The sequence below is a fragment of the Populus trichocarpa genome, chromosome 6 (assembly GCF_000002775.5).
Source record: "Populus trichocarpa isolate Nisqually-1 chromosome 6, P.trichocarpa_v4.1, whole genome shotgun sequence".
Taxonomy (NCBI): domain Eukaryota; kingdom Viridiplantae; phylum Streptophyta; class Magnoliopsida; order Malpighiales; family Salicaceae; genus Populus; species Populus trichocarpa.
In genome coordinates this window covers 24999266-25020847 of record NC_037290.2, presented here as the reverse complement: position 1 = coordinate 25020847, position 21582 = coordinate 24999266, and the positions used below count along the sequence as shown (strand labels likewise).

The following is a 21582-nucleotide window of genomic DNA, read 5'->3' as shown; positions in this document are numbered from 1 at the left end:
CCTCTATTGCTCCCCAACGTATACATATTCTTGCTCTCTTTCTAATTCTACTTTCTCTTTTTAATCTCTCCAATTACAAGATGCCAGCTTCCATACTGACACAAGAATTTATACACACTTTTTCCTGTAATTCCATGCATTAACATCATTAATGCGTTTCCCTTTTCTCTCTTGACGTACGTACATGTGACCTTTGTATTTTTGGTTATGGAAAAAGTAAGTTATGCATAAACTTTGGTTCGGTTTTGTTCTCGTGGTACAACGTGGTTTGGACTTTGGTGTCGTTTGTGTCTGTCTTAATTGTAAATTTTAAATTATTTGCTTAATTAATATATATTATGATTTTATATGATTTTTTTTAAAATCTTCATTAAAATACATTTATAGTTTTTAATTGTTCTTCAACATTTTCAAACCACAACTACAAAAATTATATATTACAATGTCGAACACATATTAGACAAATATATTGTTTTCAAATGGCCGCACCCAATATTTATATGAAATTATAATTTTTCATTAGAAAATTTCAGATTCAAATCCTAGAAAAGATAACTATATATCCTCTTAATTTAACCAAGGTGCATTAAATCATTAGCTAAACCGATGTATCTTTATCTTTTCCTTCTTTTTTTCATTTCGATCCCTACATATGAATGAATGAATCTAATTAATTTGATTACATATTTGATTTTGATTCCTATATATAATAGTATAAGAGAATCATATTTGATTTAATTTTAGCAATGTGGGTGTGAAGATTTCTTTTTATGAAATATATTTATATATTTGTGTTTTGATTCAAGAAATTTATTTAAACGGGCTAGTATCCTTAGCATGTCTGAAATGTTGGGGGAGCACGTAGTAAATGAAATTTCTATATTATCATAAATACATGATTACTTTCAATATAAAGGAAAATTAATTAGTCTTAATTAAACCATGGAAATTTTTTAAAAGTAAAAATGTTCTACGTGATGCGTGTTAGGATCTGCATGCACGTGAGGCGGTAGAGATGAACGTGATATCATCAACAATGACAAAAGTCTTCTCTTCTCTTTCGCTTTTTGTTCCTCCAATGTCTTTTCCCTGTGCTTCTTCAGACTCCCCAAAATCAGCCCTTTGAGCTTAATCTTCCTTAGGGCACAGCCCTCCTCTCACTTGTGAGCAAAGCATTGTGTTTGGTAATTTCTATCCCAACAACTTGCATTAGCAAAGCAAATTAATCAGAGATAGGAATCAATCTCAAATTCCTCAGGTGCTTATATGGTTCAAGGTTAGAAAAGGGGAAAACTTTACTTGGTATTTTAATTAAGAATCTAATTTAATACATTTAGTATATAACTTCCTCTGGGTATTTAGAATTACGGTGAAATTTCTTTTCAAAATAACTTTTCACTTAAAAATAAATTAAAAAAAAATTAGATTTTTTTTTATTTTTGACATCAGCACATCAAAATCATAAAAAAAAAACACTAAAAAAACATTAATTTAATTATTGTTCAGTATTACGGTCCGATCGTGCTTTTTAAAATTTTTAATTTTTTTGTTTGAAAAAACATCAAATTGATATTTGTTTTGAATTTTTTATCATTTTGATGTGCTGATATAAATAAAAAAAATATTTGATGTATTTTCAAGCAAAAAATACTTTAAAAAGAAACATCTACCAAACTCCTAAATAAATTAATATTTTTCAAGTCAGAAATATTTTAAAAAACATAAAAAAAAACAAAAATTATATCAAACACACCTGAATTCTTCATACAGCACCATGGCTAGTAACTTCTAGTTTATGGTAAATAGATCCATAGGCGGTCCAACATTGGGACTAGGGGTGGCTATGACCATCCAAAAACTTTTTCAAATTTTCAAACATACCTACGTTTTTATCTCCCCAATTGTTTATTTTTTTTGTATACTGTTTATTTTTTTTTAATTTAATTTCTTTGGGCCTAGAGCTATTAGGCTCTTCTAGCCTCTGCATGTACTTTTATCCTTTTTCAATTCTAATCAAATTTTATTCGTATGCTCTCTTCTTTAATTAATTTTTTTTTTTAAGTTTAAACCCTGGATCGGCGTCTGGATGGATTTTATTAAATCTTTAAATTAGATCTGTGTTAGAGGGTAGCCTTCAAGAACCCTTTGCTTGATTGGAGTTTATAGCTTCCAGGAACTAGGATCCATCTAGTGGGCTCTGGTGGGCAAAAAGATTGAAACCTGAAGAACACCACTTTTAGTGTGCAACTGAGCCCACTATATGAAGGCAAAGCCCAGTCTAATGATGTGTTTTTGCTTCCATTGTCTCCTGTACTTCGTCTTCACGTTCGCATCAGATTATATAACTCAGTTGAGTTGAAGATTCCATCAAAGATCGGTGTCGTCTAATTCAACTTGAGAAGACCGATCTTCAAGCTACGAATCCTCAGAGGTTGAAGTTGGTTGAGGTTTTCTAGGGTAGCGACTTGATTGTGATAAAAAAACAAGATCTGAGTAAAAAATTGCCTAATTGGTGATGTTTGCTGAGCTCCAACACCACGTAGTTATCATACTTGATAAAAGATTTAACCTATACAATTGGAATCGGAAGTCGTTCAAGTTATCAAGTTAGTTTATCTATTGCAGTCAACTCAGATATATTATTATATTTTTTAAAAAATTTTGGCTAATTTTTTTTAGTATTGACTCGATAAATTTTGATCGGACTTGATTATACCAACTAGATAAATCAGATTATAAATTAAGTGGGTTTTATAAGATTAATATTAAAATTTGTTTAACTTAAAATTCATGTTAAGTTAAATTTTAAGTCATATATTTTCTAGGTTAATCAATTAAATCATACCAAATTTAACAATAATGGATCGCCTAGCTACCAACTATGGAATTTAAATGTAAAACTTTATTTTGTTGTTTTTTTTTTATTTTAAAAATTTTGGGATTCATGGATAAATATTTGTTTTTTAAGAAAGGATTTTGTATGGTCTAGCTCTTATTTGCCAACCCAGCCCCCAACAACCCCCAACAAGATTCAGTTTTTTCCCTGTAAATTCATCCGTGTTTGTCTAGCAACTAAATATTTCTCTTTATCAAGAGATTGTACCACACTTTTTCATGTTACGAAACGAGTAGAAAATATAAAATATGTACAAATATAAAAAGTTAATTTCAATCATTCACAAACTCAAAAAAATATACACAAGTTCCTTTCTACTTACCGACTTAACTTGCATTGCCTGCAATACATTGCATGCTACCCAAGCCTACATGTAAAAAAAAAAAAAAGAGTGAAAATTACAATATAAAACTATCAATAAGTTCCAGCACAATTTAAGACACGTGTCCCTTTCTTCCGACTATTTCTCCCCCCACATAAGACACTGTGGAAAACTGCCACCGACTTTCCAAACTGCCGTAACACCAAGTACCTGAGAGAAGGAGACGGTCCCCTACTTATCAAATCGGGCTTTATTGCCTTTTCAGTATAATACAAATGGAGCCCGTTAAGAACAAGCCCAAAACAAGTGAGGCCCAAAAAGGCATGTGAAAAAACTTCCCGCTCTGTTTTTAAAAAGCCGCGTCATTAGCCTACGTCTCTTTTCTATTTTTCTTTTTATCTTTACTTCCCCCCCAAAATAACATCAAAATTAAAAATAGGAAAAAAGTAAATACAATTTTTTTTCTACTCTTAGTTTCACCCTGAAAGGAGCAGATTAAAAAAAAAAACTAAAATGCAGCAATTGATTTCCAGGGTTATCAAAATTAGGGTTTCATTTCATGGATTCTCCTAAAACCACCACCACCACCACCACCACCACAACAACCACCATTTCCGCCACTGCCACCACCGTTAGTTTATCAGATTCTCCCCCAGTTCAAGTAATTTCATTTCTTAATTAATTCACTCCATTTTTGAGTTTCTTGCCTAATTGTGTTTATGCTTGCTGGTTTCTTACAATACAGTGTGACCATCTTAGGGTTTTTTTTTTTAATTTTTTGTAGGAATTTTGTTTGGTTTAATTGCGTTTGTGTGTTTCTTAAGGATCTGGTTGTGATTTGTTTTAGTTCAATTTTGTGAAAGGGCTTAAAATTAGGGCTGCTTTTGTTTATTTTTTTAGCAATCTGTTGCTTCGTTGTTTTTAATGATTTTTAAGGGTGTTTCTTTTTCCTGCTGGTGAAGATATGTGGTTAGCTTGGAAAAAATGATTCCATTCGAGTAATCCATGATCGTAGTTGAAGATATATAGTTAATCTGAATTGTAGACTTTGTGATGAGGATTTTGTGTTGTTGTAGTAGGTTTTGAAGTCGCATTGGTGGGTTATTGGCTTAAGGATGGAGTAATGTATTGAATTATGTGCTTTTTGCAAACATGTTTTCGTTTCTGAACTAAGGCATTTAGTATTGTTCAAGCATATGGGGATGTATGGAACCTGTGTAGAGATTATGGTTCCTTAATGTATCAGGTGTTAATAAAAACCAGTCAAAGAGAAAATACATCCGAAGGCTGTAATTATTAGTATTACTCGCATTGTTTTTGCTGTGTGGTGTGTAAATGAGTTGAAATTCCCTTTGGAACCACAATTGGTGGAAAGTGCAAGATTTTGATTTTCTCCTGTTCTATTTTAATAACTATACCCTTCAAGTCGTGGGTGAGTGATTGGTATCTGTTAGTTTTATTTTTGCTTTAATATTGTTAGATGCGCTGTTGTGTTATGAAAATGGAGGGTTCTCCAGAAAGTTTCTTGTGCATGTTATCAAGAATCGTGGATGTTCCCAATTGGAAAAAGGGAAATTTGTGGATATCCTGAGTACTTTGCTTCCTCTGTTTCCAGGAATCCCCATTTTCTAATTACATAAGCAATCTATCGCCTATTAAGCCTGTCAACACTGCACATGTAGCACATGGACTCCTAGGAATCAATTCCCCTCCACTTGTCTTCAAGTCACCACATACAGCATCAGACCGTCAAATAAATCTCTTGCGAAGGTTTGAGATTCTAGATTTCACTGTTCTTACAGTTTTAAAGGGCTTGAATTAAGGTTTGAAGACTGTTTACGTGACTAGTTTTTTGCTTTCCCAGGTTTCAATATCCTCAGATATCTGGGGCAGAAACATCTAAGATTGACGATGGAAGCAAGAAATCTATTGATGGTCCGGAGGATATGGGGAAATCGAGCATCTGTTTGACTAGCAATCTGATTGTTGACTCCCAAACAAGCGACAATGTCAATAACTCTGAACAAGACCAACCTGGCAGCTCCTCAGGCTGTGTTGATGAGTACTTATCTGATCCTGTGGATGCAGATTGTGCAGACTCTGTTAATTTGGTAAACCCAAACGTGAAAAAATCTGATGATGCACTTCAGTCATCAGAAAGTAATTTAACCAACTTGAAAATAGTAGAATCTGATGACATAAATGATAAGGGGACGAAAGGGGAGGTGTCTCAGGCCAGGCCTGAGCAAGATGGAGAGGATCCTAAGGAGCAGCCAACATCTGAAAATAAGATGGAAAAGATTAAAGAGGAGGGAAGCCTTGCCAAACAACCATCTCATGTTTGCCCAAATTTTGGGTCTGACTTGCTTGTAGACCATGCTTCTAGGCAACAATGCTACACTTCAGGGGCTCAGGTAATAACAGCGTTTATTTTCTTTTGTGAAACTAGGAATAGAACGTGTGAACCCTGTTGTGAAAAGATGAGAATGTTCGCCTTGTAATGTTTAAGGTTTACTTTTTCACTCAACTACTTCCTTTTCAGGTTGCTCATCCACATGAACCTATTCAACTCATAACATATAATGGTTCAGAGGTATAAAAAGTTTTATCTTAAATTCATCTTCCAAGTTTATTTCCAAAGAGCAGAGAGGCTGATAGACCATGCACATTTCAAATGAGATTTTTTTTTTCATTTCATTGGTCAGTTAAATTCATAGCCACTAAGAATTTATAATGAAAAATTGTTATCAGTAGCGGGCTTTATTTTGGTTGTGCTTCTTAATCACGATTTTAGGAACTGCACTCTTTCCTAATTATGAAGATCTGATGAATCACGTTCTACTCCAATGTTCCTCTCCCGTTTAATAGGAATAAAGTTAAATTCATGGAGCTTGCCAATGTCTAACATTTGAAGAGTGATGACTGTGGATGGGCATGCTAGAAAAGGCTGATAAAGGAAATTTGTGGTGATTCTTCTTGTGTTTTTGAAGTGTACATGGAAGAAAAACTTTTCTACAGATAATCTATCCCATTCAAGGTTTTGGATTTGCTGAGCTATTCTTCTCCTCATGCGAGTCCATATGATGACTTTTCTATGGATATCTTAATCTATTCTTGCATGATAAAAACATGCCCCCTATGCGCACTCTCATGGTTTATGTAATTTGGGTCATGCCACTTTAAATGCAAATCATTTGCGCACTTTCACATATCATCATGAAACTAGTAGCCCTCATTATTTCTTTTGCAATCAAAATTTAGTAGGATTTTCTTTCTTGAGCAGTGTAATTGCAATTTAAAATGTAGGTCAGTCAGCTCCAACGTGGCATGAGTAGACGCTGCCTTCAGTTTGAACAAGCTCAACAGGAAACTACAAAGGATGGTACCTATTCTCCAAATCCAGCAATCAATTTATTTGGTTCAATATCACCTGCTTCCAGTACAGAATTGGAGATTTTGGATTCATCTCAGGTGGAGCTAACTATCTCTTCCCACAAGGAGCAAACTATGAGTGCTATGTTTTCCGCTAATATAAGTGGAAAGTGTCCCGTAGCTGTTTCCAAGCCTTCAGGTATTGGCTTGCATCTCAATAGCATTGTCAACACTTTGCCAATGGGAAGCGGTGCATCAGGACCTATCATGAGCCACCATTTAGTGGAGAACAAAATTAGTTGCTCCAAACTATCAAATTTAGTTGAGAGAGTCTCATTAACTGCGGGAGATGGAGTGCTCCAAACTAAGGCTTCACTTGCTACAAGCTCTACCACTTCTGAGTCTTTTCACAACATGGAATCTTTTAATAACTTGCAGCCACCAGAACATCAGGTAACTCCACACAATAAGAGGAGATTTAGTTCAGAGCACGCTGGCAATTTTGAGGACTTCAGCCCATCAAGCCCCAAGAAGAAAAGGCATGTTTATGTGATAATTTTCATCGTCAACTTTTGTTCCCTCTCTCTCTCTATGCGCGCGCGCGTGTAGTTTGTTCTCCAAACTAAGTTGCACCACTGAACTTCTTATGATCTCCAGGAAGAAAGCATCAAGCACTGATGGTGATGGTTGCAAACGTTGCAACTGTAGGAAGACTAAATGTTTGAAACTGTGAGTGATTTCAAGTTTTCTTGGTAGTCATGCTCACATATGTGTAATTTATTTAAATTATTATTTCTTTTTAACTTTCTCCTCCTATTTGGCCAGATACTGTGATTGTTTTGCAGCCGGAATCTACTGTGCTGCAATTTGTGCTTGCCAGGGGTGCTTTAACAGGCCTGAATATGAAGATACTGTTCTTGAAACACGACAACAAATTGAATCACGTAATCCACTTGCTTTCGCTCCAAAGATTGTACAGCATGTGACTGAGTTTCAAGCAATCGATGTGGTACCAAACCATCTTTTTTGGATTTTTAGCAATTTCTTTTTGACTGGGAATTTGGTGATCATGTTTGCATTTTCACAGGAAGATGTAGACCTGTTTACACCGTACTCAGGGAGGCATAAGACAGGATGCAATTGCAAAAGGTCAATGTGTGTGAAAAAGTATTGTGAATGCTATCAGGTGCAGTAATTTGTCAATATCTGAATTTGTCATCACCTTTGTCACAATTATCCATTTCTCAATATTTCTAACTTTTCTATCTTTTCATGTTTAAACTTTAAAAGGCTAATGTCGGATGCTCCAATGCTTGTCGATGTGAAGGGTGCAGAAATATCCACGGTAGGAAAGAAGGTGAGGAATTATGCAGAAATTAAATTTTGCCTCATTTCTTTAGCTGCCATCGTTTATCATAAATTATGATAGGATTTTGCCCAATTTGGAGTATTTGTGGTTTGAATTCAAAAAATAGTTGAAAATTCAAGTCTCAGCCTTTGTAGATTCTCCTCCCAGCTTTATAAGGGATTAAATCTAATGACAACATAACATCTGGAAAGTTATACAAATTCTTTTGTTATTTTGGCTAAAGATATTTTGTGTCACAAATGTTTGGATGCACCAAAAATAGAAGTGAAAATCACTATTCTACTGGTGGAATGATGACTGATTTTTGTTTATATATTTACAGAATATGCCATGACTCAAGAAATAGTAAGCAACAGAGCTAATGAAGAAAGTTTAGAAGGCATGGCTGATGAGAAATTGGAAATGGTTGCAAACAATAAATTTTTACATACTGAGCTATACGATCTGCGCAGCCTCACACCACCAACACCATCATTTGAGTACTTAAGGTACTATTTCTTTGATGAAGATGCATTTGTTCTGGAGAGGTTAGAATCTTTTAGTCCAGGTTGTTTTAATAGCTAACTGTTCCTTTTTTCTTAGCCATGAAAAGGATGCACCAAAATCCCGACTCCTTCCTGGTAGGTATGTCTTATCGTCTGAGTCTGATTTTTCTATGCTGCCATCTTATGCAAAATCCGTAAGTTCTCCAAGCAATTCACAAGGCAACGACATGCTTCCAAAAACAAGTATAACCCTCGACATAGTTTCCCACGGCCAGGAACTAGATTATAACATTACTGAAATAACGGGCCAATTCTCACCACAATTTGATGAACTTGCCGATTTCTCTGATCATACTCCACTGCCAAATCCGTCCTCAATCATGATGGCTTCTTCGGCTTCGTCTAAAACACAGGACAAGGCAAATGTTTCACAACCTCGGGTGTATCCTGGAAGTGCTCGTCTCTCATCTGGCAGTTCTCTTCATTGGTACAGTTCACCAATTACCCCAATGACTCGGTTAGGTGAGACAAAAAATCAAGCACAGGACTCTGATTGTGGGCTTTATGACATTCTGGAAGATGACACACCCGAAATATTAAAGGATTCTTCTGCCCCTATCACATCTGTTAAAGCAAGCTCTCCTAATAAAAAGCGAGTTTCTCCGCCTCACAGTCACATTCGAGAGTTTCAATCGAGCTCTTCAGCAGGCTTGAAAAGTGGGCGCGGGCGCAAGTTCATTTTGAAATCTGTGCCTTCTTTCCCGCCCCTCACTCCTTGTCTCGATTCCAAAGATTGCACCCAACAGAAATACTAGAAATATAGACATTTGCCACTTTAGGTGAGTTTTATTCATGTTCCTTGCCATTTGCAAAAACGTTATTGATATATATTCTTATCCTTGATTGACCAATGTGCTCCTTTGTATTGCAGTGGTGTTGGATATAATTCATTCCAGGAAAGTACATATGCAGCTGTGGTCTGAGGTTTTGATTTTGCGCCAGGTTCGGATAAGGACCTCGTATGGTTCTCAATTGATACTTGATTGTCACAATCTTGCTTAAGTAGGTATTTCGAGTGACTCCATGTTCGGAATATACGTGACTCATGCTAGGGATGTGGCCAGGCATCATCATATGCAGTTTTTTTTTGCTCCGCTCCTTTTCCATCTCCAATTCGTATCTCTGTTATGCAATTAGATGTGTCTATTGTCGATTGGATTTCATTAATGGTTGGTGGATAGTACTAAAGGTTGTCCTTGTTGACCAGTGAAAAAACAAAATTTCCATTCTCTTAACCCTAAGTCGTATGAGTTCACAATGATTTTCTAATGTCCAATCTTATCAAGTCATTTTGACTACTTCCTGCTCTCTACGTGGTAAAAATAGTTTTGAACTTGGCCTTTGGTTTTGCTACAAAAACCGAATTTTGGATGATCGATTGATTAACTTGCATGCTTGCACAGAGTTGCATACATGCATAGCCTAGTCAGAGTTTTTATCTGTCCGTGCAAGTTGGATTCGTGAGCCTTTGTGCTCTATCAAGCTTGCCATGGCAATTTACTAAAGCCCAATGCATGGTGCTTGATGCAGGGCCAGTTATTGTCAAGAGGTCAATTCCTGATTCCCTTTGAAACCCAAAACTTAACAGTGAGCCTCTATTCCGAGCTGCCCTTGCTATGTCATGCTTGCCTCAGCCCATATATATATATATATTTGGGCCTTGAGAGCTTGGGCTGACTTTTAGCCATGCTTTGCTCAAAGACGGCTTTAGGAAAACTGGAAAAACATTATTCGTCAGATTGTTTTGAATTGTTAGTCGTTTATTGAACATTTGATTAAGAAACTTTCTCTGGCCTTGACATTATAAATGCTTCTTGATATGATCGAAACAATACATCAGGAAAGAGTGAGAAGCCAGCCCATAGCTAACCCTTATTTTGTACCTGAAATCCATCTAATGCTGGTAACCTCACAGATACATTATTCTCAGTCAAATAGCTCATAAAATTTCCTGGATTCAGAGCATGAAAGAATCATCCATGTCCCCCTTTCCAACTCTCTAGATGCAAACGAGAAAAAACCCAATAATACTAAAAAAAAACCCATGCTAGCCATCAGAATATGATAGGAAGCCCAAACAAAAAAGAAAATCAACAGACAAAAAAGAGTTTATTTAAGAAAATGACATCGAGGAATAATGAATTAAACCATGAGCTATACCATAAACCCCACACCATGCATATATTCTGGAATGCCTTTCCTATCCATTATACATTCTTCTGTAACCCTGTGTACCCTTGCTCCTTGACAGTTCTTTTTGACAGTTCTTTTTAAGACCGTGGCCCTTCGAGACCTATCCTCGTGGTTAGCCAATTACAAACTTCATCCATCTCTTCAGGGATTGTGTAATGGCCAAGCCTGCATGGAAGTAGAGCATTTTTTATTATTATTAGTGCCAGTAACAAAATGTTTATATAGTTGGGTATGCTATAATGCCTAGTGGGAGATAGATATACCCATTATAGCTTCTAAATGTAAGATTACGGAATCCAGCTGAACTTAATGCTTGTGCTGATTTCTCTCCATGTTTATGTGCAACCACATCATCACCTGCGACCAGAAAGTTAGATATGAACTTACTATAGCTCAGTAAACGCGGCTTACACCATTACGCTATAAAAGACCAATCAGCAGTTAAAAAGCCTAGAGAACAGCGAGTTCACTTCTTTGGAACTGCATACAATATTATCTTGTTTGTCCATTTCAAGTATTCTTAGAGTATAAGAAAATTTAGCTTCATGTAAATGGTATACTATGATTTATTGTTACAAATCATTTGCAAGTCATACACATTTCTGAAAACAAGCACATTTTCTTACAGTACATGCAAATATGATGTTCTACCAAAGTTATTAGAAATGCAGATAGCAAAATTTGTTCTTGTCTTGCCATCTGCTTCTCAATGAAGATATCCTTATTGAAAATGAATGCATTCAAACCGGTGGCCTGTGGGATGAAGGCCAATACCTGAGCCATGGCAGAGCAAGATGGGCAAGGATGCTGCACGTCTTGCAGCTTCATCTGATCTTTCCATCCGGTTCCTCAAGGTCCTGCAAGACAAGAAATAGTTTTCTGAATAGATTGCTTAACCAACACCTGTATTTCATGTTTTATCATGTGTCTAATCATGGTTAAGGTGTTTATGTCTGTTCACACGTCAGAACTCTGAAACCAAACCTTGAACATGGAAGCCAGCCACTTAGACCAACAATTGCACTTAAGTTGACTGGGTACAGGTTTCCATTCCCATATTGCCCAAAAATGTGGCATGTGGCAGAGTAGAGGGCGGTTGCAGCTCCCATACTGAAGCCACCTACACCAAGTTTGACTGAAAAACAATGATAAAAACACTGGTTACTTACTGAGCTACTTGAAGGCGCAGTATTCAACATTGACATGCTAAAAAAAGTGCGCAATTAAGAAGAAACAGGCATATCAATATGGACATCCATATTTCCAAGCAATTTAAGAAAACATGCTTCCATTTAGCCAGCCGACTTCTCATGCCTCGGTCGAAGTAGTGTGTCCATAGCTTATCAAATCTGACTAGAAATACAACTAAATAAGTGGAGCACATTTCAAAATGCATCTGACAGCCTTTTCCTGGTGATGCATGGCAAATCCACATGCAACAGGACCAATAAACCAAAAACTTCATGGATGCACGATGAAGTTTATTGCGTGATAAGAATATTTGCAGATTGAGATATCATGATGATCATATAAGGAAAACAGTGAGGTCTTTTGCTCAAATCTCAAAGCACGCTCAGATAACAAAATTGAAGACAACCCCCCCACCCCAAAAAAAAAAAAAAACAACAGCAAACAAATGAATAAATAAATAAATCACTAGGGTTTTAAAAAGTTCATAGAAATGAGACTGTCAATGTAAGAAAGATTGGTAAGCTTCTTAGCTCTCCTTAGGACACGTAGACAGCCAAAGTAGAGAGCAACAGTGGAAGAGTTTGCAGCATATTCTCAAGTATACCCTTTAGTTCAAGCTTTGTATTGGAGAAATACATTAATACCATTTTGATCTACTGAAGCCTCTCTAAGTTTACGACCATGAATAGCCCTTAAGTCCAGGACAGGCGGCTAAATGGTACTGAAAAGCTACTTACTATCAGCAGGCTCGGTCGATAAAAGATTTGCAACATGCGCTGCTGAAGCATCTAGCCCCTCCAAATCATCAGGGGCATCTTCCGAAATATCCCCAACATCAGACCCTGAAATGAGATACATAAGCTATTCAGACCATCTTCTCTACTGGCACTATAGCTAAAGACATGAATGAGGACTTTCATTTTGACAGGATACATAAAAACAGTTGCAGGTTAGTTTCATGCAAGGTTAGCTCAAGACAAGTGAATAGAGCTTGCAGCCATTTAAATTTTGTGAACTGGACAAAAAGAAATCCACAAAGTAGTTCTTACAAGCAGTGCATGGAAATCCACCAAATATTGCTACTGGCCTGGTTGGAGCAGTTGGGCATATCCATTTAATCTGCCACGTCAAATTCAAACAGAACCATATGATTAAGTTATTTTCGTCTGCTAAAAATATATTTTTCTGAACATGGAAGAATTATGGCATACAGTGATGCATGTGTGCAAGTAGAAGCTGTGTAGCAACTTATAATAATAATAATTATACTTACATTTGGAAGGGGAAGGGTTTCCAAGAGCTGGGACCAGCTGCAAAACAAAGCACAAAAGGGGGAAATTCATTCAGTCACCGTAAGGTACTCTCCAAACTCCCTCGACAACACATCAAAATCCAATTGCAAAGGGGTCATTACAGCTCTTCAAGAAGTTTGAAGGCATCTTATTATAACTTGGGAAATACCTTCCAACATCTGGGGACCACCCTCAAAGTTGAGCACCGGGCCTCAGCAATAATGGTAATAGTATAGATCATATTATATGACATTATCAATCTCATACTTGATTTTCCCTAAACATATTCTAAAAAATGGACAATTAAATGATTAACATTATTATATCATTAGTAATATAATTTCTCAGTCAATTGAAAGGACAAGCTAGTGCAGGAGTGGTCCCCTATTCTAAGCCTTGGCATATCCACATATGGCTTTGAGCTTAGATCAATGGAGGAGATGGAAGAAAAGGACAACTAATCGTGTTTAAACAATTCATGCACAATTTCCCTCTCCAACAAATCAATCATGATAAGAATCTTGTGGAAAAGGACACAAAGTTCAAGAAGTTAAACAAATGCCAAAAATCTCCAGCAGAACAGGACAAGATATTGACATTCCATAACTCTCCCTCTCCCTCTCCCCCCCCCCCCCCCACCCCCTCTCTCTCTCTGGTTTTGTAGGAGGAGAACAAGTCCATTCTCATATAGGGCATATGCTCAAGAAAAAGAGAATAGAATTTCACCAGGTGTTGTTCATAAAGCAGGATCACACTTAGTGATATTGATAGATGCTATGAAAAAAACTGGTGGTCCTAATCCTGATAGCTGCCATTCCATGCACATTCAAATAATCCACAATTCAGACAATAGACAATTATCTAAGTTGCTTCTGATAAGAAACAATCAACTTCCAATTGCATCAAGAAACCAGCATGAAAAGTGAGTTCTTCAGCTAAAAAAGTTTCATATGGAAACCAATAAGAGAGAAAAAAAATTAACAGCGATAAAAGCACCAGTTCGCGGAATAAAGCTAGCATTATCACCTTGAGCCCTTATCACCAAGGCCATGCAGCCAAACTATAGTGGCCTGGTGCTTTCCTTTAGGCCTCACCACATGGGTCCTTCCAAACTCAAATGTTCTTGTAGTATTCCTACTGCCTGAAATGTTGAAATTGATGAGTTCAAAAAATAACTAAAGGCACACGACCCTCTCACACACAAACCATAAACAAGAATGGCAACAAAGACTAACCAGATCCTGCAGCGGAGGTATTGTAGCTCATTATGTTCCACCAAACAAACTTAAACTGAGCAGGATTTTTTATGAATGTTCAAGCTGAGCTCTTGAGTTCCTGCGATGAATAAAATCAAAATTGACCACACCTCTATTTATAACCATATAAGAGGGTGAAGATGGAATATAACCCCCTAATCCACATCAACACCTCTTACTTGCACCAGTTATACACTGCCTCAAAACTTCCACAAAGAAACAACCAGAAAGTGAAAGGCACCCCAGAAAAGAAGAAAAAGAAAGTGACAAGAAATATAATATATATATATAAAAAAAGCAGCAGCCTTTCATGAACAACGAATCCACACAGATCAAATTAGCACATAGATGCTGAAAATGAGCTAACAAAGACTTCAAGGTAGCAATGCAAAGACATCAAGAATCTATTCTTTGTGGACAGTGGACAAATAAAGTATTTCAACTATAGCAACCCAGGAACATATACAAACATAACCACAAATAGCAAATATTTCCCTTATTATTTCAAGAAAACAAAAAGAACCCATCTTTTTCAATTTTTTAAGTGCTTAATGGATACCCATTAGCATACAAATCTTGAAGTTGAAACCTTCAACTTAGTTTCACCGTGAACTTGCTCGTTACATGTCTGTCTATGAAGATCTGAATTAAAAAAGAAAAAAAGAAAAAACAATAATAATATTGAATATAGAAATGTGGGGTTTAAGCTTTTCAATGGCACCAACCTGTGTTAGGAATAAAACCCTTAAAAGCATAAGGCCTTTTTCAAATTTCACTTTCCTCTTTCTCTCTTACAACCTTTGTTTTGTTTGCTTTGTTCACATTGACAGTGGAACCCCCAAAGCACATATGCGTCCAAAATATCAATGGTCTTATGGTTTTCTGGCAACCCCTATTTCTATGACCAAATTGCCCCTCTAGCATATCTACACATCCATTCCACTGCAATATTTTTTTGGACAATAATCCTCTAGATCAGGAAGTAAGCTTCTCAAAATGAAGATTTTATGTTTAAACCAAGGTGCTAGTAAGAGATATTAATTAATTTAGCATATAAGCAATTTTATGCACAAAATATTGATTAAGGTATTAATTAATCGGTTTCATCAAATCATCTAATTTAAGATTAGATTGATTGGATCTAAATTTTAACATAATTTATGATCAAATCAAGTTTTTTTTTATAATACAATTAAACTTATATAAATCAATTAGATTATGAAAATCTATTAATTAATAAAGTCAAGTTTAAACTCAAATTAAACAAGAATAATATTTAATCGAGATTATTAATTTATTAATGCATATATATATATATATATATATATATATATATATATATATATATCATGAAAGACAGGATATTTCGTGTAAAAAAAAAATCATGATAAACCATAGCCATCGGAAAATATCAAGATTGCATGATTGAATTATTTATGATTGTGCATGATTTTTTTCAGTGCCACCGTTTTTTCGACTTGGTAAAGTTGTATTTCTCACCATGCGATTGATTTATTAGGGCAACACCATGCCCCACCAAGAACACGTAAGAATAAGCCAAGGTAAGAAGATGAAATTGACTTGAAAAACCATGTAAAACTCTTAAAATAAAGAAACTAATTAAACCCTGTCATAAAATAAAATAATGGATATTTGTGTATGGTAAAGAATTTATGTATTCTAGTCTATATTTTCTTGTAAAATCAAGGGTGTTTTTTAACCCGTTTTTATTTATAAAAAAAATTATATATTTTGATTGAAGTTTTAATAAATATTATGATTACATTCCGTATTAAAAACAATTGAGTTAATGACTCATATTTTTAGATAAATTTATTATCGTTTTAGCTTTTTCTTTTTTTCATTGTAGAAAATTTGAATTATATTTTAGTATAACGCTTGTTTTTTTTTTTTGTATGTTTTAGATTATTTTGATGCGTTGATCTTAAAAATAATTTTTAAAAAATAAAAAAATATCATTTTAATATATTTCAACATAAAAATACTTTAAAAAACAATCACAATCATACTCACAAACAGTATTTCATATCTAAAGTTTAAACTATTCATTATTCATGAGATTTTTTTTTTTAATTTACTTGAAATGAAAGCAACAATTTATAAAAGTAAAATGGGTACCAACTTTTGAGCTGTTTTCCAATCAAATCACTGTGCCATCCCGAAAAATAAAAAAATAAAAATAAAAAAAGGAGCATCCTTTAATATCCTTTTCCTTTCGAACACGAGTGATGGGTCAGGCCTCAGCTGGATCTCATCACGTTAGGGAAGTAGAAGTATGTACGTGAGATTGATGTCTTGTCTGCCATGTTGGAATTCCTTTGGCTCACACCATTTTATTATTATTTATTATTATTTTATTATTATTTTAAAAAGCTGATGCCCTCTAATATTCAGTATCCCCACTCTCATAGTCTCATGCAATCAGCAAATCTCATGTCATCAACCTCAGCAAAAAGAAAATGTCATCTGAGAGATAAAATGCAACAAAAGGGAAGAAGATTGTGTTCCCATTTTACATGTCAAGCTGCCGGGAGATACCACTTTTATACAGTGATGATATTGCGTCGATGACGTGTTTATAGTTATAAAACTCGATCTAGTTAAGATTAAATTTCATTTTAAATTAGATTTTTATATTAAAATAATATTATTTTATTTAAAAAAACAAAAGGGATGATTAATACAAATATTAAATATATATTCAGTAGGAAATGTAAGATGTTTTTAAAAAATATATTTTTTAACATTAATATATCAAAACTATATAAAAATACTTAAAAATATATTAATTTAATATCTTTTAATAATGAGAAAAAACATTTTAAAAAACAGATTATAATTCAAAAACAAGTCTCATTAGAATCTTTTTAGGTAGGGAGAGGGAATCAAACTTTTTAAGATGTCTAACTCTTTTCATGCCCCACAACTGACTAGAAGGAGAATAACTGGCATGGAAGCAAAATCCTCTAGCTTTGGTTACAATTCTACAATTCTAAGATATTGTTTTTGTTTTGGTGGTTGGAAAGTATTTTTGTTAAAATTTAAAATATTTTTTAAAATTAATTTATTTTTTAGTATTTTTATATCGTTTTGATGTGCTGATATAAAAAATATATTATTTTAATATATTAAAAAAAAAAAAAAAGACTGCAACGAGAATATCAAACATGCTTATATAAAGCAGATTTTCTTTTGCTCAAAAGTCTTCAAGTTTCTATTCATTGATATGCAGACAAAAAACATAGAGGCTGATGCCATCTCCTTTGGCTCGATTAGGAGTGAAGTATCTTGCATAGTAATCCAAATAACAGTGCTTATAGTATTATTTAAGCTGACAGTCCTGATGTTAATCATGTTTAATAATTTTTTTATTTAATAAAGAAGTATTCTCGAATCTGTTCTTACAGTATGATTTATTTTTTTATAAAGATATACCTTTTTATATTAATTTAGTACAAATCTTAATTCAATAACTTATTGATTTCAAGATTTGAACATAAAAATCAATATAAAATCATGTATATTGGTGGGGTTTTGGAGAGATGAAGGTGGAAGTTGACTGGTGCAAATTGTATGGATTTTCTTATGATTGCAGGATTGTGCGAGCCCTTTATGTTCTTGATATATAATAATTATGATATGAAATGAAAGCCCAAAAGAATTATGAAATTTATTTGCCCAATGGACTCAAGAAGTGTCCGTTGGGCAAATATCCTTGTTTATTTTAATCCTAGTCCACGCCGGCCCCCTACTAATGCTTATGGCATCACGTTCAAGAACATAAAAGAGAGGGAAAATCTCGAGTGATTCCTGCCTTTTCTTGGTCATGATGATGAGCACTTGAAGGCCTAGGGCTAGAAGAGGTTCCTCTGATATTGTCGAGAAAAAACCAGTACCGTTTTACTAGGAAAAGGAAACAGAGGACAACAAGAATATTAGGCTGTCTGTGGTGGACACCTTCATCCTTGATCCTGTTAAAAAAATGTACAGACTCGTGAAACCAAGCCCTTTGATTTCATCCAGTTATGCAGGCCACACGAGAGCAATTCAATCATTCATCAATGGAAAACGAATTGACATTCTTGAGCTGTTGATCGTTTTATTATCACCATAGCTATGACTATGATCGTTGGATTACTATGCAATTAATGGCTATACAGGCATTCTGATGCTGAAGATTTCAAGATTATTGGTAAATAAATTGTCAAATAAAGAAGATTATTATTCATCAGCCTCATTGATACCATGGGAGAAACAGGGAATTCCCATCAGTGTAAGGATCAAGGTTAGCATCCACCATCTTCTTCAGTAGCTGATTTGCCTTCTCGCGTGCCTTTGATGATCCTCTCACTGAAATATCAGCCAGGACAGACGAGAACTCTGGCAGCCTGAAAGCATCTCTAACGCAACCTTCACTTTCGTCGAAAAGCCGAAGAAGAATCTCCGCTGCGCCTTCCTTGCTCAGCATGCACCTCCCTCTTAGAACATTTAACATAGAACTCACGATCTGGTCAGTTCTTATTAAGGCATTCAATCCTTCATTGAACCGAGCTAGGTGACCTAGAACAGCAAGAGAAGTCCCAGCCAAATCCTCGCCATCTGTGCTCTCCACTACTCCAATGAGCACTTGGACTGCTCCTGAACGGACAGCCACTGTACAATTCCCATGAAACTGCACAAGCTCAGCCAAGGAACTAAGGAGATGGTGAGAGGCAGGACAACGAGGTCCTGAAATAGCACCAACCAGCACCTGGACAGTACCTGCCACCCCAAACTTGGCCTTGTTTTTGTCTAGCATCGCTAAGCTGCAAATCAAAGAGCAAACTAACCGGTTGATTTCAGGGGAACTTGCTGAGAGAATTATTGAATTGAGATGATGAATGGTTTCCATATCTGCAAGATTCCACTTTAGATCAGGGTTCAGGGAGAGGTTGAAAAGAATGGATAACGCAAGGATTCTGATGATAGAGGAGGAGATTTTGGTCAGGGTAAGAAGGGTAGATACGACACCGTCTGTTTGTGCAAGCAAGCTCCTGTTCTGGGGACTGACCTTGGTAAGGGCAGCTAGGGTTTGCAGAGCTTTCCGCTGAGCATCAACGGAGTCTGACTGAACATCAGCAAGGCATTCAGTAATGGTTTCACGCAGCCTGGTTGCTGACATGGTTTTACTAGTCTTCCAAGAGGCAGCAGCAATTTCAAAGTTCACATAGCTGATATCCTCAACATAACTATATAATCATGAGGCAAACGATCAAGTCAGAATAATAGAAATTTCCAATGTCTAATAGCATTGGAAAAATCTCCATTTGTTGTATTATCAGTTCTGCAATTTAGCAGCATTGTTTCGACAATCCCATAGCTTACATCACAGAATAATTATTTTCTTACCTTGGACACCAGTGGTCGTACCGCTAAAAGCATCCATTGATATGGACAAACACAAGAAAACAGGCTAATCATATTTTTACAGTACCAACAAATGGCTGGGAGGATTTCAAAAGCTAAAAATGGTTTCCTATTGAACGAACAAGAAGAGTAAGCACAAGTAAGATGGCAAATATGATGTAGATGGAAGCACAAAAACAAAGAAGACAGCAATAAAAAAGACAGAGTTTGACAGAAGGATTAGCGCACCAGGAATCCTAATTCGTAATATTATTTCTAAAAATTAAGTCCGATGTGTTCTGTCTTTCTAGAAGATTTACAACTCTTTAATTTGGTCAGAAACCAACCTTAACAAGAAAAGAAAATCAGAATCCTTAAACAAAAAGAAAATCTTTTAATACCTCGGTGATTTTAATCCAAAATATATTTCTACATTTGCATCGAAGATCACGCAGAGCACAATCGACAATCCTTGAAATTGGAGCAGTGGCGAACAGAAAAGGATCAGCACAGAAACCATGAAAACAGTTGGCTCCAAGCTCACCTAGTAAGCCTACCAAACTGAAAAGACTAACCCATCACAACCTTTTCTCTTGTAATTCAACCTGTTTTTCATTGCGTCACAAGGTCAAGGTATTTGCTTCCCATGGCCCGAGGACTAGCTAGTCACCAGTCCTTAACGTGCCTCTCTTGTCCAAAACAATCCAGAGAACCAAAGATTTGGGTTTTGAAATGAATGCATGTACAGACCATCACATCTCCTAGTAGAGGCCGGGTTGCCACGAGGGCGGGAAAATGTGGACTTGATGGTTTCCCGATCTATGATTTGCCTGGCAACTGCCATGCTTCAAGAACTCTTTCAGTGGCTACTAGGTGAAATCCACCCTGATTAACTGGTTGTCTTATTGCAGACGTGTTTTTTTCCTTGGACTACTGATGTTGCGGCTAGGTTTGGAATTCGAGGGGACTAGTTTTCTCTTCAAAAACTGATCAATGCCTAGGATTATACGAGCCACCCAAGAAAATATCATCGGATTCTGAACCCTTTTTGGTGGTGATATCAAGGTGACAAGGAAGGAGGTGCCTTATCATGAAAAACATGATGAATCTGACCTCGCCAAGGTTTTCAAGAACGTTAAAGATGCAGATTTGCAAAAATAATGGACTGGTTGTCGACAGTTTCTACGAGCTTGACCCGGTTCATGCTGATCATTATAGAAAGGTCGTGGAAGAAAGGCATGGCATGAAGGACCAGTTTCACTATGCAACAGAAACGTAGATGATAAAGCTGAAGGGAAGGCAAGCCTCTATTGATGAACATGAGTTTTTGAGATGGCTTAATTCAAAGAAACCCAATTCAGTTGGTTTTGCATGCTTCGGAGGTACAGGTGAACTGGCGTTCTCGTAAGTAATGGAGATTGCAATAGGGCTTCAAGCTTCTGGCCTGCATTTTAACTGGGTTGCTAGGACAACCGAAAGTAGCCGGGAAGAGGTTGTCTGGGATGCAGTTGAAAATTATTTACATAAAAAATAATTTCATCAGGGCAATTCTATATAGGAAAGATGGTGACAGATAGTGAGAATTGGTACCAACGTTAAGGGTGTTCATGAGCAGACTTCACCGCCAAAATGATCGTTGATGAAAAGAAAAAGACTAAATGACAGCAGTCACAAGTGCATCACAGCCCATGCTCGTTCAGGCACCACAATACTCCACAAGAACAGATGCATCTTGAATAC

At 35.9% G+C, this 21582-nt stretch overlaps 3 protein-coding genes across 9 annotated transcripts; 1 reads left to right on the top strand and 2 right to left on the bottom strand.

Annotated features, from left to right (window-relative positions):
* Window positions 1–3614: 3614 nt before the first annotated feature.
* LOC7471580 (CRC domain-containing protein TSO1) lies at window positions 3615–9739 on the top strand. 2 transcript variants are annotated; one of them, XM_024604390.2, is made up of 12 exons: window positions 3615–3879; window positions 4834–4988; window positions 5083–5632; window positions 5761–5811; window positions 6525–7129; window positions 7248–7319; window positions 7416–7599; window positions 7678–7776; window positions 7881–7947; window positions 8282–8447; window positions 8542–9283; window positions 9376–9739. In XM_024604390.2, the coding sequence occupies exons 1-11, from the start codon at window positions 3778–3780 to the stop codon at window positions 9257–9259; spliced, it is 2769 nt and encodes a 922-aa protein (XP_024460158.2). In that variant the 5' UTR covers window positions 3615–3777; the 3' UTR covers window positions 9260–9283; window positions 9376–9739. The 2 variants fall into 2 exon arrangements, with proteins under 2 accessions (XP_024460158.2, XP_024460160.2); XM_024604392.2 differs by lacking the exon at window positions 5761–5811.
* Window positions 9740–10399: 660 nt separating this feature from the next.
* Window positions 10400–15313, bottom strand: LOC7471579 (uncharacterized). Of its 5 annotated transcripts, none has more exons than XM_024604393.2 (10): window positions 15162–15313; window positions 14416–14515; window positions 14207–14321; window positions 13162–13198; window positions 12938–13007; window positions 12626–12730; window positions 11682–11832; window positions 11472–11554; window positions 10961–11054; window positions 10400–10862 (listed from the first exon to the last, which is right to left on the bottom strand). In XM_024604393.2, the coding sequence occupies exons 2-10, from the start codon at window positions 14444–14446 to the stop codon at window positions 10775–10777; spliced, it is 774 nt and encodes a 257-aa protein (XP_024460161.2). In that variant the 5' UTR covers window positions 14447–14515; window positions 15162–15313; the 3' UTR covers window positions 10400–10774. The 5 variants fall into 5 exon arrangements, with proteins under 5 accessions (XP_024460161.2, XP_024460162.2, XP_024460163.2 ...); XM_024604394.2 differs by lacking the exon at window positions 15162–15313 and adding an exon at window positions 14996–15155; XM_024604395.2 differs by lacking the exon at window positions 15162–15313 and adding an exon at window positions 15026–15151.
* A 3241-nt stretch (window positions 15314–18554) lies between these two features.
* LOC7471578 (U-box domain-containing protein 10) lies at window positions 18555–21533 on the bottom strand. 2 transcript variants are annotated; one of them, XM_052453692.1, is made up of 2 exons: window positions 19846–21533; window positions 18555–19685 (listed from the first exon to the last, which is right to left on the bottom strand). In XM_052453692.1, exon 2 carries the CDS (start codon window positions 19616–19618, stop codon window positions 18692–18694), a length of 927 nt encoding a protein of 308 aa, XP_052309652.1. In that variant the 5' UTR covers window positions 19619–19685; window positions 19846–21533; the 3' UTR covers window positions 18555–18691. The 2 variants fall into 2 exon arrangements, with proteins under 2 accessions (XP_052309652.1, XP_024459543.2); XM_024603775.2 differs by having other exon boundaries at window positions 20244–21533.
* Between the last annotated feature and the right edge of the window lie 49 nt (window positions 21534–21582).

Bases quoted from the DNA above. Each gene is read 5' to 3' on its own strand.
- LOC7471580 (XM_024604390.2), top strand. From the start codon at position 3,778: ATGGATTCTCCTAAAACCACCACCACCACCACCACCACCACAACAACC. The intron at 5,633-5,760 runs GTAATAACAGCG...CTTCCTTTTCAG, and splicing joins GCTACACTTCAGGGGCTCAG to GTTGCTCATCCACATGAACC. The intron at 5,812-6,524 runs GTATAAAAAGTT...TTTAAAATGTAG, and splicing joins TAACATATAATGGTTCAGAG to GTCAGTCAGCTCCAACGTGG.
- LOC7471579 (XM_024604393.2), bottom strand. From the start codon at position 14,446: ATGAGCTACAATACCTCCGCTGCAGGATCTG. The intron at 12,731-12,937 runs GTAAGAACTACT...ATCTCATTTCAG, and splicing joins TGGATTTCCATGCACTGCTT to GGTCTGATGTTGGGGATATT. The intron at 11,555-11,681 runs GTTTGGTTTCAG...CTTGTCTTGCAG, and splicing joins GGCTGGCTTCCATGTTCAAG to GACCTTGAGGAACCGGATGG.
- LOC7471578 (XM_024603775.2), bottom strand. From the start codon at position 20,362: ATGGTTTCTGTGCTGATCCTTTTCTGTTCGCCACTGCTCCAATTTCAA. The intron at 19,686-20,243 runs GTATTAAAAGAT...ATGATTATATAG, and splicing joins TTTGGATTAAAATCACCGAG to TTATGTTGAGGATATCAGCT.